Here is a 14,622-nt window from a genome sequence, read left to right on the forward strand (position 1 = left end):
TTTGATCAGGAAGCTGACAGTCCAGCGTGACAAATGAGTTGGGCTACGCATGCCTAATGCTAATTCAGCAAAATGTAATGCTATTGTAATTGATTTCAAAAAGGAGCGTATGGCGCGTTTCCTCAATATACTGTATAGCGTCGAAAGGTCGGCACTTCGATCATCCGAGTGAATTGTTTAATTATATTTTATAATTTCATCTCTGTGGTATTTTAGGCAATACAAAGTGTGGCTTCTCTCCTTTAAACGACCTCATTGATGGAAAAACACGTAAAAGGCATACCGTGAAGGCAATTTCGGCGACATAAATTGGACGCCTGTGCCTAGTCGACATTGTGTAGCTATAAAAGAGCAATTTCAACATGAGTAAGTGTGGTTCTTCGAAACAGCAATTAAATCTTTTAAGTGACCATGAGTCGAAGTTCACGATAGAGAATGTTCCAGCACCTTATGACATTTACATTAAGTAAATGATATCTTCATCTACTTCGCATTTACGTAGAGCAATAGGCAACGAAACCTGCCAGCAGTTTCTAACTGAAGATAGCGGAAATGCGAACTAGTTGCCGTTCTCACATAAAGAACATAAATTTAGTGAAAGTTCCAGAAACAAAATTTTTAAAGTTATTAGTGCTTTATCACAGAATGTACAGAAATAACACACGCAGGTACGAACAGAACAGGCGCTAACTTCCGAATAACCTTCAGTGTCAGATGTTCTGAACATAAACAGCAAAACAGATAAAGGAAAAGAAGGAACATGACTAATCACCTAATTGTTCAAACACGTTCGCGTTACTAAGCACTTGTTACCAGCTTCCCTCCAGAAAACTTATTTCTTTGCCAGAAAATGAAAGAGATGGCAAGCTGACGCACTAACAAGCATCACCATTCATTACAGCAGCTTATTAAGGGTCGGGGGTGCAGCAATCTTTGTGTCTCAACAAGACTGCAATGTCAAGATACGCAGCAGAGCCAGAGTCACGGCAGTGTCCCTGTCCACCCTTCATCACGTTCCTGCTGTGCTCCTTTGACCGCTCGTTTCGGTATCGCTCCGTTCGTCAGGTCTGCGTTCGTTCTGCCACACGATAGCGGTATCCGATACACAGTACCTTCGGCACATGCGATGAATTTTCTTCTTGTGCTTCCCGCGATCTCCATCGTCGAATTCTATTGATGTAAGAGCATCAAATGGCCCATTGGTCTATAAAGACGGCGTCTGTAGCAGCGAAACGGCATTTATATTGTGATTGGCTGCGACGCCACACCACCTGCGTGCCTAGATCAGGCAGAGTGGGCGATAGGGAACGCCTGCTGCAATGCTGTCGCGCCAGGTGGTGCGTGAGGGGAGAGGGTATCACCGTGAGGCCAAGTCACAATCGCTCTCGGAAGCCTGTTGTTATACCCCTGTAACGCGGCACGTGTAATGTCATTCCTAGCCAATAGCCGCGTTCACATGAATGGGACACTGGCGCATCAAATTTCGAAGCGCATTTCAGAAAGGCGATGCGACGCCGTTTACATGTAGCGCATGAATGCTCCCGAGAACGCCGCGCCACACGCGTGAGTCGATTCTCGCCCGCAAATCTAGTTCGCGTTGGAGTGATAGACGGGACGAAGGTCACTTCGCTCCCTGCTGTTGCCGCGTTTCCTCACGCGAGCGTTTTGACAGGAGTGTGCGCGGTCATCGAGTGTGATGTGCTATGTTTGCTGTGCGCGCTGACACCATGCTTGTTAATTTAGTTAGCAAGCGAATGTTTAAAGATTGATACGGCCGATAATAGTACTATCGTTACTTCGTATGGCTGTCTGCTAATTTGCTATCAAAATTGTTGTTCCGCATTGAGGGCAAAACTGCGACTTCTCTTTCTGTTCTTAGAAGCACGCTCTTGGGCTAGCCGACTGGCTGGCAGCCCACTTATTTCTTTCTGCTGACGCGGCTGTCGTGAAATTTCTGGGGTATAAATTATGGGGTTTTAGCTGCGAAAATCACTATCTGATTATGAGGCACGCCGTAATGGGGAACTCCGAAAATTTGGACCACCTGGGGTTCTTCAACGCGCACCCAAACCTAAGTACACGGCTGTTTTCGCATTTAGCGCCCGTCGAAATGCGGCCGCCGTGGCTGGGATGGAGGCTGTGTTCCCTTCTCTCAGCTGCTCTCCCTTTTTCCTCCCTCACAACTCCCTCACCTTCGACTGTCTCCGCGTGCGCCCGCCGGCCCGGCGCCAGCTTAGCCCGCTGCATGAAGTTTCATGCTTGGTTGTCTGCTGTTATCGGTAAGCGTGCGCTGCTGTTCGTTGATCGGCGTAGGCAGTTTCGTCAGATTCGTGGTCCTCGATAGCAGCGTGCTTGTGCTCTGCCATGTTTCACCCGTTTCACGACTCGCACCGCTCGGGCATCGTACAACGGTGCACGAATACCTCGAAAACGAGCCCTGCAAGGTTGTTCCTGGTGCCTAAAGACAACAGGTGAGCTCGCAGACCCAAGGACATCAGAAGGCGCATGTACTGTACACGAAAACGGCCCTGTGCATGTGTGTGCTCGATGAGTCTCCGGACGTCCTTGCACCTTGATTGTGCTACACTTCTTTCTCACCAGTAGAGAAAGCTGACAAACAGATGTTCCTCCTGATTGTCACCCGGTCTGTGAATTGTGTTTTTCTGTGCCTAGTGTCATTCTGCAAGTTCAGTAACTCGCCCAGCTTTCCATTCCGCCCTCAGTGCTTTTTCTGTGTGTCACCGCTCTACAAGCACACTGACAGGTGAAAAATTTATGTTCGTGTTTATGTATTATCTCAGCAACTGCCGACGGGAAAACCGCGCGAACAACCTTCATGTGTAGGCATGATACGCTTTTTGTTTTCTGGAAAGCATCAGCATTGCAAGTGTCCTATATGCAGATTTATGCAGTTCGTGTTTATTACACAAAGGAGTGCCCAGTAGGTATGACTTAGTGCCTTAAGTTGCGTAATTTTACTGCTAAGCGCATTGCATTCATGGTGAAAGAAGAGTCGTGTTGTTGGCTTATTTCACCAGGTCTTTGATTGACGAATGGGTATTTCTGCGAATGTTTTCTATGTGCTGCTGCAAAAGCTGACTACTTTCAGGTCCCCTTGCCACCGTTACTCATGTTGTGGCCAAGTGCAAAATAATGTGATAATCTGTATTTCCGTTTTTAGTACAATGTTATTCTTGTTCTCCCATGTCTTTTTCGTTTTGTTCAATAGTAATGAACGTGTCACGTATTTCATCTACTTATGTGCAGGTTTATAAGCAAGCTCTTTTTTTTTGCATAGCTGTCAAGAAAAGAAATCTTGGCATTTTATTCTATCTTCTTAGTTATTTCGCATGTCATTGTTTTTACCATTACCAGTGAATTTTCCTTTTCTTTAGTTGTCATGACTGTCATACACGTCGTCCAGGTTTGTGCAATATCTCAGTGCGCATACCACAAGCTCTTCTACACTTTCATCTCTAGGACATTTAATAAAAATCTTTTATATGTGTGTACAGTCGCGGACAGAATGAAATGGACCACGGGATCTCCGAAAACGTTCAATTCCCGAGCAGCCTGTAGCAGTAACCAGTAAAACTGCCCACGACAACGTTGTTAGCATATTCTAGTCGAGGTCCAAAATACAAATACCAGATTGCGTTGTGAGGTTGCAGAGATACTCAGCTTTTTCTTAGATTTCATGGTCCGTAATATTTTGTCCGCGATTGCACATGAAACAGCTTTCGCGTTTTCTTAAGTTGTTTTTTTTTGTTATTTCACTGCTTGTGATGTTTTGTGTAGTTTAGTAGTTATGTAAATGTCATGATGCATTTCTCACTTCTGTTCATCTTCTGAGCGTGTATTATACCAAGTTATGCGAAAATATTTGTTTTCGGAACGGAAGTCCATAAAACGAGGCCAAAGATATGTTGTGTTGGCAGTGGAAATTATAAATGCTCTGGCATATGCTGGAATACTCAAAGTATGGACAAGACGGCATGCGTCCTAACGCATAAAGTATCCATGGCGCACCACCCGCCATTCACAAACAATGCCTGGGGTAGCGCGCGCGTGCAAAAAAAAAAAAAAGGACGAGCCGCGGACAGACAAAAAAAAGCAAAAGTAAAGGTGCGCAAGGGAAGCGGAAGGATGTAGAGGGAGCGGAGAGGGTGGTCATAATAAAAACAAAAAGAAAAAACAAAGATCGCTGGAGTCAAGGCTTTAGCTAGAGTGAGGCGGTGCAGCGCGGCTGCTGTTCTGCTGCAATGACAAGGTAAACAATCGTGTGCGCCGCCATTTTTCCAAGGTATCGCCCTCCTGCTAGAGCCGTAATTTGACGCGAACGTCGAAAGAGGTTTGCTTAAAAACAGCCAATGGCAGCCATGCCGAGATTCACCCCTGGGTTCTGGCCGCTTAGTTCACGTTGAAGCAAGAGGCAGCAAGAATTCGTTCGCCGCTGCGGGCCCTATCTTGAAGACGTTCGCCTTACGTGACGGACGGACAGATGGGAATACTCGTTGGCCAGGCATAAAAATGCTTGTGTATTTAAAAACAAAACGAGGTTCTAAACCTCTTGCCATGCTGCCGCAAACGTGCATATCGTTGAAGATGGCTGCGAAGGTTACACTACACGCCCACTCACGGTACGAGGAGCTATCATTTCGGGGTTAATATTAAGCAATTCTAAAAAATAAAAAAAAAATCACCGACGTTTACAATATAGCCTAATGCGAATTTTGAGCGCAGCACTTATTTTCAATTCGCGATATATTATGGGAAAGAACCTGATCTGGAGGACAAGGTGCTCTCGGGGCGTGGCGCTGAGCCTCTGTTCGCGCAGCGCGTTTAGAAGCAACTGCAGAGGAAGCATTTCCTCCGGTTGCGTTGCTCATTGTTCAGAAAGAAAGCGTTAAGACGGGAACGCGTGGCTCGTGGGCAGTGCATTTTCTATAGTGGTGGCGGCGCCGCAGGCGAAGTAGCGCATGCGCAGCGGGTCCGAATCCTACGCCAGCGCTTTGTTTACGCGCTTGCCGCATACCTGATCATGCCGGAACTCCGCTTTCCTGCTCAGCCTTTTCGCCATACCCTCCTCCGCTTTCCTCCTCGTGTTTTTCATCTGCCCGCTGTGCTTCGCACTCGCTTTTATCTTTCGCTGTGCTCGTTCGCTCGGTTACGCCGACGTCGACGGCCACGCTTGCCGCAGCAAGAGGCGCCTTGGAGCTGCGCTCTAAAATTTCGAGGCATTTTTACTTGAGCAGAGGCCATGTCGGTATGACCTGAAACTATACCGGGTGTTTTAGCAGGGAAAAAGTTTGGGCGTGTTGGTGGGATGCATTCAGACTGGGATACATAGCGCAAAAAATTACACAGGGACAAGCAGAACACAGGACGAGCGCTAATTCAACAATTGATTTATTGCAGCTGGTGAGTATATATATACTCTTAACTATCACTCCAAGATTTAAAAATATGTAAACGCCATGCAGCTGGACAGAACGAATAATGTTCTTTGCCGTGGCTCGGAGATAACTCAGATTATTTTTTTTTTGCATGCCGCCTAATTACATTAGCGTTAATTTAATAGTGAACTTCTCAAATATTTTAATTAGATTAAAAGTGTCAATGGGGAAATTCTAGAGCGTCATGAAAAACTCCCGACATAGCTTTCTGTTGCTCAATCTGTGCTACATAAAAGCGTTTTTCCGAGCGCGAGAGAAGCCCGCGAATACACGCAATATTGCCGCGTGACTGGCCGCTCCAGGCACTTTGCCTGTGTTCGTGAGCTTCTTTCCGTCTCGAAAAAGTTGTTTTATGTAGCGCGTATTGAGCAACAGAAAGCTGTAGCGGGAGTTTTCCTTGTTGCTTTAGAATTTTCTCCTTGACCCTTTCAATCTAATTAAAATATTTGAGAAGTTGACTCATTAATTTAGTCTACTTATGTAATTAGGCTGAATGCAAAAAAATAAAACGATGGTCTATCCCAAGCAATGGCAAACGACATTACATTGGTTCTGTCCAGCTACGTGGGATTTGCACATTTTGAAATCTTGTTGCATGATAGTTGGGAGACCCTACATATTACGTTGAGGAGCGCACACACGTTCGCTGTGTCAGCTGGTGTTAGCCGCCACCGTTGTCGAGATTGGCCTGTTTAAACAGGCGACTGGATTTGTAGTATCGTTGAGTTAACTCGGTATTTACTTTTATCGAAGCGTTGTTTGCATTTCAGTTTACGCTAATTAAAAGAAAAAAAGAGAAAACGTAGTGGTGGCCCCTTCAGTGTGGCTATAGGCAAGCAAACTTCAGCTGCTAGTATACAGCGGAAGATGCAAACTGCGGGGTCGCAGTTGAAGTATGTGTTGTCAGTAGCTGCTAATGTGCGATGCCTTTCAGCCTTAAGAAGGCCTGCACGAATAAGCAAAAGAAAAAGGAAGAAAAGAAAGAAGTAATCCCAGGAATGTCGAGACTATGAAATTCGCTGGTATTTGTCAAACCGGCTATTTTATTCAAAGAAAAACACGTTGAGAGAAAAGTATGGAGCGTGGTTCCGTGAGCCCTTTATGTGCAGCGTATGTACCGCGGCGCCGAAACCAGGCTGCAGAGACTCGTCGCCAGAACCGTGACCTTGGGTCCGTAGAAGCGGTCCAGCGCATCGCCCGGGCTGGAAGCACGCTCGTCCCCGCCGCGCACGTACTACGTGTGGAAATCGGTGCACGGGTCGACAGATGGGTTCAGCGTGCTCAACAGGCGGCGCGCGTGCTCGGGGCAGCCTCCCGTCGAGCAGACGGGCTCCTCATAGTGGGCTCCTTGCGAGCAGCGAGCGCTCGCATCTTGCGCGCCAGCGCCAGCTCGACGAATGCGATCCCGACCAGGCACGGGAACACGGCCGAGTACAGCGTCGCCTTGGGCACGGAGCGCTCCTCGACGCGAATCACTGTCGGTACCCTCAACAGGATGCTCGGGGAGGACACCTGTTCACCATGGAAGATGATTGAAATCTAGACCGCACTGTCGCACTAACAAATAAAAGGAAAGCCAGGGCATCAAATGCCCCAGAAAAATGCCTCATATAGTTCGCAACGAGGCTATTGTGGGAGCCCGTAGGCGCAGAAGCTGACGCTACAGTTGACTGCCGCCTCATAGAGCTTAAGGGCGTTGCCATGCATACTTCAAAAACACTTCTCTTCGTCACTGTGTTTAATTAGCTTCACGCCACAACTCCTAGATTTCAGGTCCTCCTGCTATTAAGAGACATTGCACAGAGCGAGTTCCCAACCTACGTCACCACGTTTTTTCCAGAAAGTACTGGCGGAATCGGCATGCCTACGCTCTAGGTGACTACATATATTGCCGAGGCGGTGATGCAACTCTTCTAGAGGACAAAGGGCCGTCGTCAACTAGCATCAGAGTAAGCACGGTGATCGTTTTCGTGCAACGATTATTCGTGACTTGCGCATTAGAACACCACATGTAGATATGCACTATGTATGGCTTTCCCGTTGAACATTTAAACTTGCAGCATGCTTGTTAACACGCGAGTACGGCACAACTGCTGCAGCGAGGGTGATCTTGCGGTCTTGACCGGTCCCCTATCAAGAGGCACGTAACGGAAATAGGGTTCAAGCGAGATTTTATGACAAGTTCGATTTGCCGGTTAGATGAAGTCCATGGTATGTGGGACGTCATCATAAAGTTTCACATAATTAATATCTCCACATGCCAAAGGTGTGGCAGTCAAGAAAACATGGGATTGATGGACTGTACCCATGCATTTGGCTGAACTTCGCCTACCGTCTTTATCACAGCACTATGGCAACACCTTAGCCTACGCCACAAGAAACGAAATCTACGGCATTGAGAATTCGCAACGCGGACAACACGTTGGATGACGCGTGAGCTGAAATGTTTACGAGTTTGTCGGCCGTTTTGGTAATTTCGTTATGCGTCAATCGACGCTTCCTGGGCAGCATACACCGTCGACAACTCTGGCGCGACTGACAACTGCGAGTCGTCACAGGATTTCGGGCCACCTGCTGCGGGAAAACGAGTAGCCGTGCGGTCGACCGCCGAGAACCTCACATTCAAATGCGTTTTGTGCCATGCCTGGGCTTGTACTTATACATTGTCGTGTTCAATTAGTATCGAAACGCGCCTTCAAAGTTGAAATGCACCTACTTCAGCACTCGACAGCCGCCCACAGAATCATCGAGCAGGTGTCGATTCCGTTCATGAACTGAAGGTTGAGCAAGTATAGGATGGTGCAAAGCTGTTCTTATAGTTAATTAGCATAGACCATATCGACTTGAAAACAAGCACTCTTCCCAAATTGGTATGGTGCACACAAAAAAAATCGGAAATAAAAGACACGGCGTGGTGCCAACATCTCATTCCCGTATAGGCTAGCTTCAACTCGCCCTCACTAGCACTTATTTAAATGAATTTCCTGTTGATACATACCTGCGTTTATCTGTACGTATTGATATGCTGGTACGTTATTTATTTTTGATGAACTGTTTGCCTCTTATGCCGATGAGCCAATAATTAGGGGTTGCCCTTTCGATGAGGCAGGGAAAACAACCACATTACTCAGCTTCCAGAGCACGTGGTGTCAGTTTACTGGCATCAGTACTTTCACGAGAAAACTACACGCTCCATAAAGGAACTACAATGAGCACATGGTGTCCATACAACGCTACAGTATGCTATCGAACACGTAAACTGCATTCATAACGCAGAGTGTATACGAAGACGGAGAATCAGCTCATTTATGCGCTACACTTACACTGTAAGCGAAGAAACAGAACACTCGTGCCGGCGCGAACGATGCGATGTTGCTAATCTATGCAACCTTGTGTGTCCTGCAACCTTCCGTCATTATTTGATGTCAGCGCTGCACGGCATCCACTGTACATGAAGCGAATGCCGATCACTGGCCCTACGCGCATATGTAAACGAATCCGCCTCTCTGATCCCGTAAAACATCCCCTAAGGACAAAAACAGATAAAGATAGGATATAGCGCAGAACACACCGCGTTCTGATCTTATTTTTCCTTGCGACCTTCTTGTATTCTGCCGAGTACATTACTTGTTCAGTATGAGCCAACTGGCTCGCAACAGCTAGTGTACTAAATTCTGGGGTTTTACGGCCCAAAACCACCACCTGATGATGAGGCATGCCGTACTACAATGGGCTCCGGATTATATTTGACAGTCTTGCGTTATTTAACGCGCACACAATGCTTTACACGAGCGTTTTTTGCATTCCGCTCCCATTCAGCATGCGGCCACCCGGGTCGATCGGAGTCGAACCCACGACCTCGAGCTGAGCAGCGCTACGTCATTGCCACTGCGGCTACCGCTGCAGGTCGCTTCTGGCTCTCTGGCGCTAGAGCTCCGCTGCTGAATCAGGCGCTGTCGAGGGAAGTTATGTACTCCACGAATCAGTAATGAAATCGACAGTTTCGTTGGGACATTTCTTGTGGAGAACATGCGAAATGTCGATTTGAGAACAGGTCAAATATTGAGAGCGAGCAGCTCGTGCAGCATTCAGCCGCAACATATCAGCCTCGTCCGCATGGTGATAAAAGCTGTCGAGTCTTTGCAATGCGACGAAGATTTTATGTATCAGTATTCCTACAGCTCCACTCACGCCCCTAAACACGGTTGTTGGCGAACCGCTTCCAGGCTTGGTTTCGGCGCCGGTAGAATCAGGCGCTTATCGTCTAAATGTGACCGCACCCTAATTGAATACCGTTGTGGGTCAACAGCACTTGCCCCGAACTTGCGCAAACCTGTACATTATACGTCTTCGGCATTTGAGTTTAGCAGCTTTAGTTCCTGTCCACCTCGACTATGAGCTTGCCAGCTATCCGCGAAATTCCATACGCGCGTGTCATTCCCTCCGCGAACCGCCGTACAAAAAGTTTCCTGCGCTCGCCGCTAGGGTACCGCGCAAGTGCAGTCCGCTCATGCAAAAACACGATAACAGTCATGTACTTAGATTTAGTTGCACGTTAAAGAATCCCAGGTGGTCCAATGTACTCCGGAGTCCACCACTACGGCATGACCCATAACCAGATCGTGGTTCTGGCACGTACGTAAAACCCCATAATTTAAATTTTAAAAAATATCCGTTCATGCAAAAGCCGGATTCCCAAGCGAGCATCTGTCACTGCGAAAATTCAGTTTAAGGTCATATTAACCTCGTTCCTTTTCCGTGTTTTGCGTTTTGACTGTCTCAAAATCACTATATCGAAAGAAAAAACAAGCTAAATTGCTTACGATGTCAAAATATAGTTTGAGCGGGAGTGTTACTGCCCAAATATAATCTAAATTTAGCTAAGCGCATAATCAAATGGGTCAAAATTGTTTTGTGTTTAAATTGTAAATTGTTTTATCTAACGAAACGAACCAATTGTGAATGTAAAGCAATTATTCGCGCTCGAGAAATGAAAATTTAACCAGAATTAAACAACCATAAAAAAAAACACACCGGGCCGGTGTGATGTAGCGATGCCTTCCGCTCCACTAAAGGTAAATCTTACCACGCACCGTTCGTAATCAGCTAATCCCGTCTACAACGCGGTTTAAGCGTCACTCTGACCACTCTTCAAGCGCAAAAAAAAAAGAATGACATCTGAAAAGACATCACTCCAATATCGCGGTCCAACTATTTCCTTTATTTATAAAGCGTTGTTAGATAACAGAAAGAAATCCATGCGCTGCCCATTGTTCTCACGTTGTTTGAACGGCTGCAGCGCGACGTTTCTCTCCGGTATTTGATAGCGTAAAACTTTAAAGGCCTCAACTTTTAGAGCGTGTCTGGGTGTCGACTTCCAATAATAATAATATTTGGGGTTTTACGTGCCAAAACCACTTTCTGATTATGAGGCACGCCGTAGTGGAGGACTCCGGAAATTTCGACCGCCTGGGGTTCTTTAACGTGCACCTAAATCTAAGCACACGGGTGTTTTCGCATTTCGCCCCCATCGAAATGCGGCCGCCGTGGCCGGGATTCGATCCCGCGACCTCGTGCTCAGCAGCCCAACACCATAGCCACTGAGCAACCACGGCGGGTGTCGACTTCCAGGCTCATCTCACCTGTCTGACGCTAGGCCGGCGTGTAGGGAACTTTACTATAAGTGAGCAGCGGAGGAGGCCACGATATAACGTTACGGCAGAGTACAATTGCCATCGGCGTTATTTTGATGTCTTGTCGTTGGCGAGTGCTTTGAGACGAAACGCCGTGACGTCTAACCTTCGGCATACAGATATGGTATGGCCCACGCCACTGTATATGCCGGCGGAAAATGAAAGCTTTGTGCTAGTTCACCTATCCCCAGCACGCGGCCTCAGGAGGGTTGCTAATCTAGCTGACACTTGTAGAAACAGCCGCAGGAGCAGTAAACTGACGGATGAGGCCAGGCTGACAGCGCTCTTAAAATGCAGCTAAAAGAAAGTGCAATAACATTGCGACTTCTCTTCGGAAGAAAGTACTAATCATCTGAAAAAAAAACACGACAAATATAACAATAAAGAAGAAATTGTGTGTCATTTTTGTCTCTCCCGCATTACTTAGAGACTTTTAGAACAGTGGCCAAAAAAGAAAGCGAGGTTTGCAGAATGTGGTGCCCATTACAGCAAGTCTTGCGTCAAGCTAGTGAGGGTAGACCGCATAGGCCGCTTCTGGCCAAGCGTATCAAATTATCAAGGGAAATTGTTTAGAGGGATACTAAAAATAAAATTGAGCTGTAGTAGATGACGTGCCTAAAATATATTACTAAGAAAGTCACTTTGTACACCGAGAACATGCGTGACAAGCCATAAAAAGCGTGCAAACTAAAAACGGGTGACGACTCCCGCATCAGCTCGCCCTTACGTTCCTGGGCTTTAACTGCTCGGACGTAGTTCATGTTCTTTTTTTTTTTCGGCAAACGTGGTCTAGATTATATACTGAACACCCCTATTATAAGACTGAACTGACTTTTTTGGGAACTGGTACAGTGCCACCACGAATACTGAAATAAGAGAAAATTCTCTGATGTCCCCGACGTCACACTGACGTATACCGGCGCCAAACTTTCAGCCACGAGATTTTTTTTTTAAATGAAGGTTAGCCTTCATTCTTTCGCTACTTAATCAACCTCATATAGCGAAATTTAGTTAAGAGTTAGAGTTTTAAAAGAACATTTTGTCAGCCTTAATCGATTAAGTGGTTATCTATTTCGTGTCCAGTGGTAACTTACGCGTCTGCGGCTGGACTGCGATGCGAGTCTAGGCGCCAAGCGGCGGAGTTCGCGGTTCCGGACGTGCCCGCAGTCCTGCCGGCGTTCCCGGCGCGATGGCGAGCGACGCCTCACGCGCTGGCGGTGCCGTCCCGAACGGCACGGGGAGGTGCGTCCGTCCTGGAATCGTCCCCTGATGTCGGATGATGGCAGGTCCAGCCACCTGACGCTCTCGAGCCAGGCGTTCCGGCGCAGTAGCGATCTCTGGCCGTAGAAACCGACGGTGGCCACGAAGGTACGTCTGCTCCGTGGCTCCGGCTGGTCCAGAGGGAGCCGCCTGCTGTGCGTCGGTTCTTCCTCCTGCGACGCGACTTCTTGCGGGGACAATCTGCTTCGGCGACCTTTCGTCGCGGTGTGCGCACCGAGAAAGCGGCGTCTGTTCGGCGGCGCTGTCGGAGGCGAAGGGCTACGCGAGCCCCGCGAGGCGGGCTCGTCAAAGGGCGCGGGTCCCCTTGGGCCCCGGCCACGAACCTGCGCTGCAGCACGCGTCGAACACGAAGTACCTTCGTCCGACAGGGTGCTGTCCGAAGAAGCCCGCATTTTGTCTTGGGTGCGCGACGGAACGTTAGAAGTGGAATGCTACGAGACGCGAGCTGCATTCTCGCGGAGTCTCGAGCGGCGGTTGGTTAGCTGGCCGGAAGAGAAGTGGCACAACCCACTACGAGGGGTTCGCCAAGGATCGGGAGGCATGCTAGGGGAAGAAACCTTAGTACATCCGTGGTCACCGCCACTGACGGCGTGTCTCCGAAGAAATCTTCGTTTTATTTTACAGCGAACCTGTTTATGTCTAGGGTTCCGTGCATTCTTCCAGTACGCCAACAAATATGTGAGCAACAGCTGTCATCATCAGCAATGGCTCTTGCCACACGGCTCGCGCGTTTATCGTCGTCGTCTACCACAGCTTGCTCGTTTTGCGCCTCTCGGCGAAACGGCGCGAACGCGCTCGTGCCACTGCTCGCGCGTTCGTCTTCTTGCACAACTGGCTCCGTTGCCGCTCATCACGCCAGCGTTCTCGTACTGCCTGCCCTTCCATCTAATTTGAACTGCATGCCCGGCGACTGTTTCCTCTGCAATAAAGGCCTGAAGGCGCATCGCGAAGGAGTGAGAGACACACGGTGCGAATTCGCGCGTGATCTGTCGTTTCACGCGAAGGAGGTTGTTGCTGCTGCGCTGACCAGTGGCGTACAAACAATTGTTCGAGAGGGGAGGCAAACCGCAAGCGATCAACGATCTGACGTTGCTCTCTCTCTCGCTCACCCTATATATATATATATATATATATTGCGACTTACTATTGCAATTATTGAAAGAGCCTGGAAATGCGTCTATCAGTTCACAAATTTAGTAACCGCGCATGGTGAAACATAGGGGCGCGAAATATTATTTCACTTTTATTTATTCATTGCAACAATATAAAATGTCCAGCTGATGCAAGGACAAAAAACAATGAGTAGCTCACACAGGTATCTGATCTTGCCCAGTAGCAGCAGTATGGCGCGCATAAGAAATGCACATTTGGTACAAACAATATTAATAATTAAAGAAACAGTTGTATTTGGTGTTTAAGCCTACAACGTATATGTATCTCTGATTTAGGTAATAGTATTGTCGCGGTTATGCACAACTAAATACAATTGACATAGACCACTTGCAATATTCACAAGGGAAAGAGACATCAAATGTGTGCGACATTGGAGAATTACAACCCAACTTCAAGCGAAGCTGTCTGTTTTGACGAGTTGCAATAAACGTTTAAGTTTCCTGTTATCACATTGCGCACTTTACAAAGTGGGCCGCGTAAGACTTCTCTTTGAAACCTTGTCCGCATGTAATGCTTAAAGCGGAGTGGAGAAATTTGAAAAAGCGAGTTTTTCATCAGCGAACATGTTACTGCGCCATAACATTTACCATGGTGCCCCCCATATGCACGTCATCATCATCATCATCATCATCATTATCACCAGCCTGGTTACGCCCACTGCAGGACAAATGCCTCTCCCATATTTCTCCAACTACCCCGGTGATGTACTAATTGTGGCCATGTTGTCCCTGCAAACTTCTCAATCTAACTTTCTGCCGCCTCCTGCTACGCTCCCCTCCCCTGGAATCCAGTCCGTAACCCTTAATGACGATCGGGTATCTTCCCTCCTCATTACATGTCCTGCCCATGCCCATTTCTTTCTCTTGATTTCAACTAAGATGTCATTAATTCGCGTTTGTTCCCACACCCAATCTGCTCATTTCTTATCCCTTAGCGTTACACACGTCATTCTTCTTTACATAGCTCGTTGCGTCGTCCTCAATTTGAGTAGAACCCTTTTCGTAAGCCTCCAGGTTTCT

The 14,622-nt window shown here is 47.5% G+C and overlaps 1 protein-coding gene across 1 annotated transcript; it reads right to left on the reverse strand.

Annotated features, from left to right (window-relative positions):
• Positions 1-6,479: 6,479 nt before the first annotated feature.
• On the reverse strand, positions 6,480-13,221 carry LOC135904301 (uncharacterized). Its single transcript, XM_065434927.1, has 2 exons — positions 12,244-13,221; positions 6,480-6,968 (listed from the first exon to the last, which is right to left on the reverse strand). Exons 1-2 carry the CDS (start codon positions 12,820-12,822, stop codon positions 6,738-6,740), a joined length of 810 nt encoding a protein of 269 aa, XP_065290999.1. The 5' UTR covers positions 12,823-13,221; the 3' UTR covers positions 6,480-6,737.
• Between the last annotated feature and the right edge of the window lie 1,401 nt (positions 13,222-14,622).

This window comes from Dermacentor albipictus, chromosome 2 (genome assembly GCF_038994185.2).
Source record: "Dermacentor albipictus isolate Rhodes 1998 colony chromosome 2, USDA_Dalb.pri_finalv2, whole genome shotgun sequence".
Lineage (NCBI taxonomy): Eukaryota > Metazoa > Arthropoda > Arachnida > Ixodida > Ixodidae > Dermacentor > Dermacentor albipictus.

Bases quoted from the DNA above. Each gene is read 5' to 3' on its own strand.
- LOC135904301 (XM_065434927.1), bottom strand. From the start codon at position 12,822: ATGCGGGCTTCTTCGGACAGCACCCTGTCGGACGAAGGTACTTCGTGT. The intron at 6,969-12,243 runs GTAAGTTACCAC...CATGGTGAACAG, and splicing joins CGCAGTCCAGCCGCAGACGC to GTGTCCTCCCCGAGCATCCT.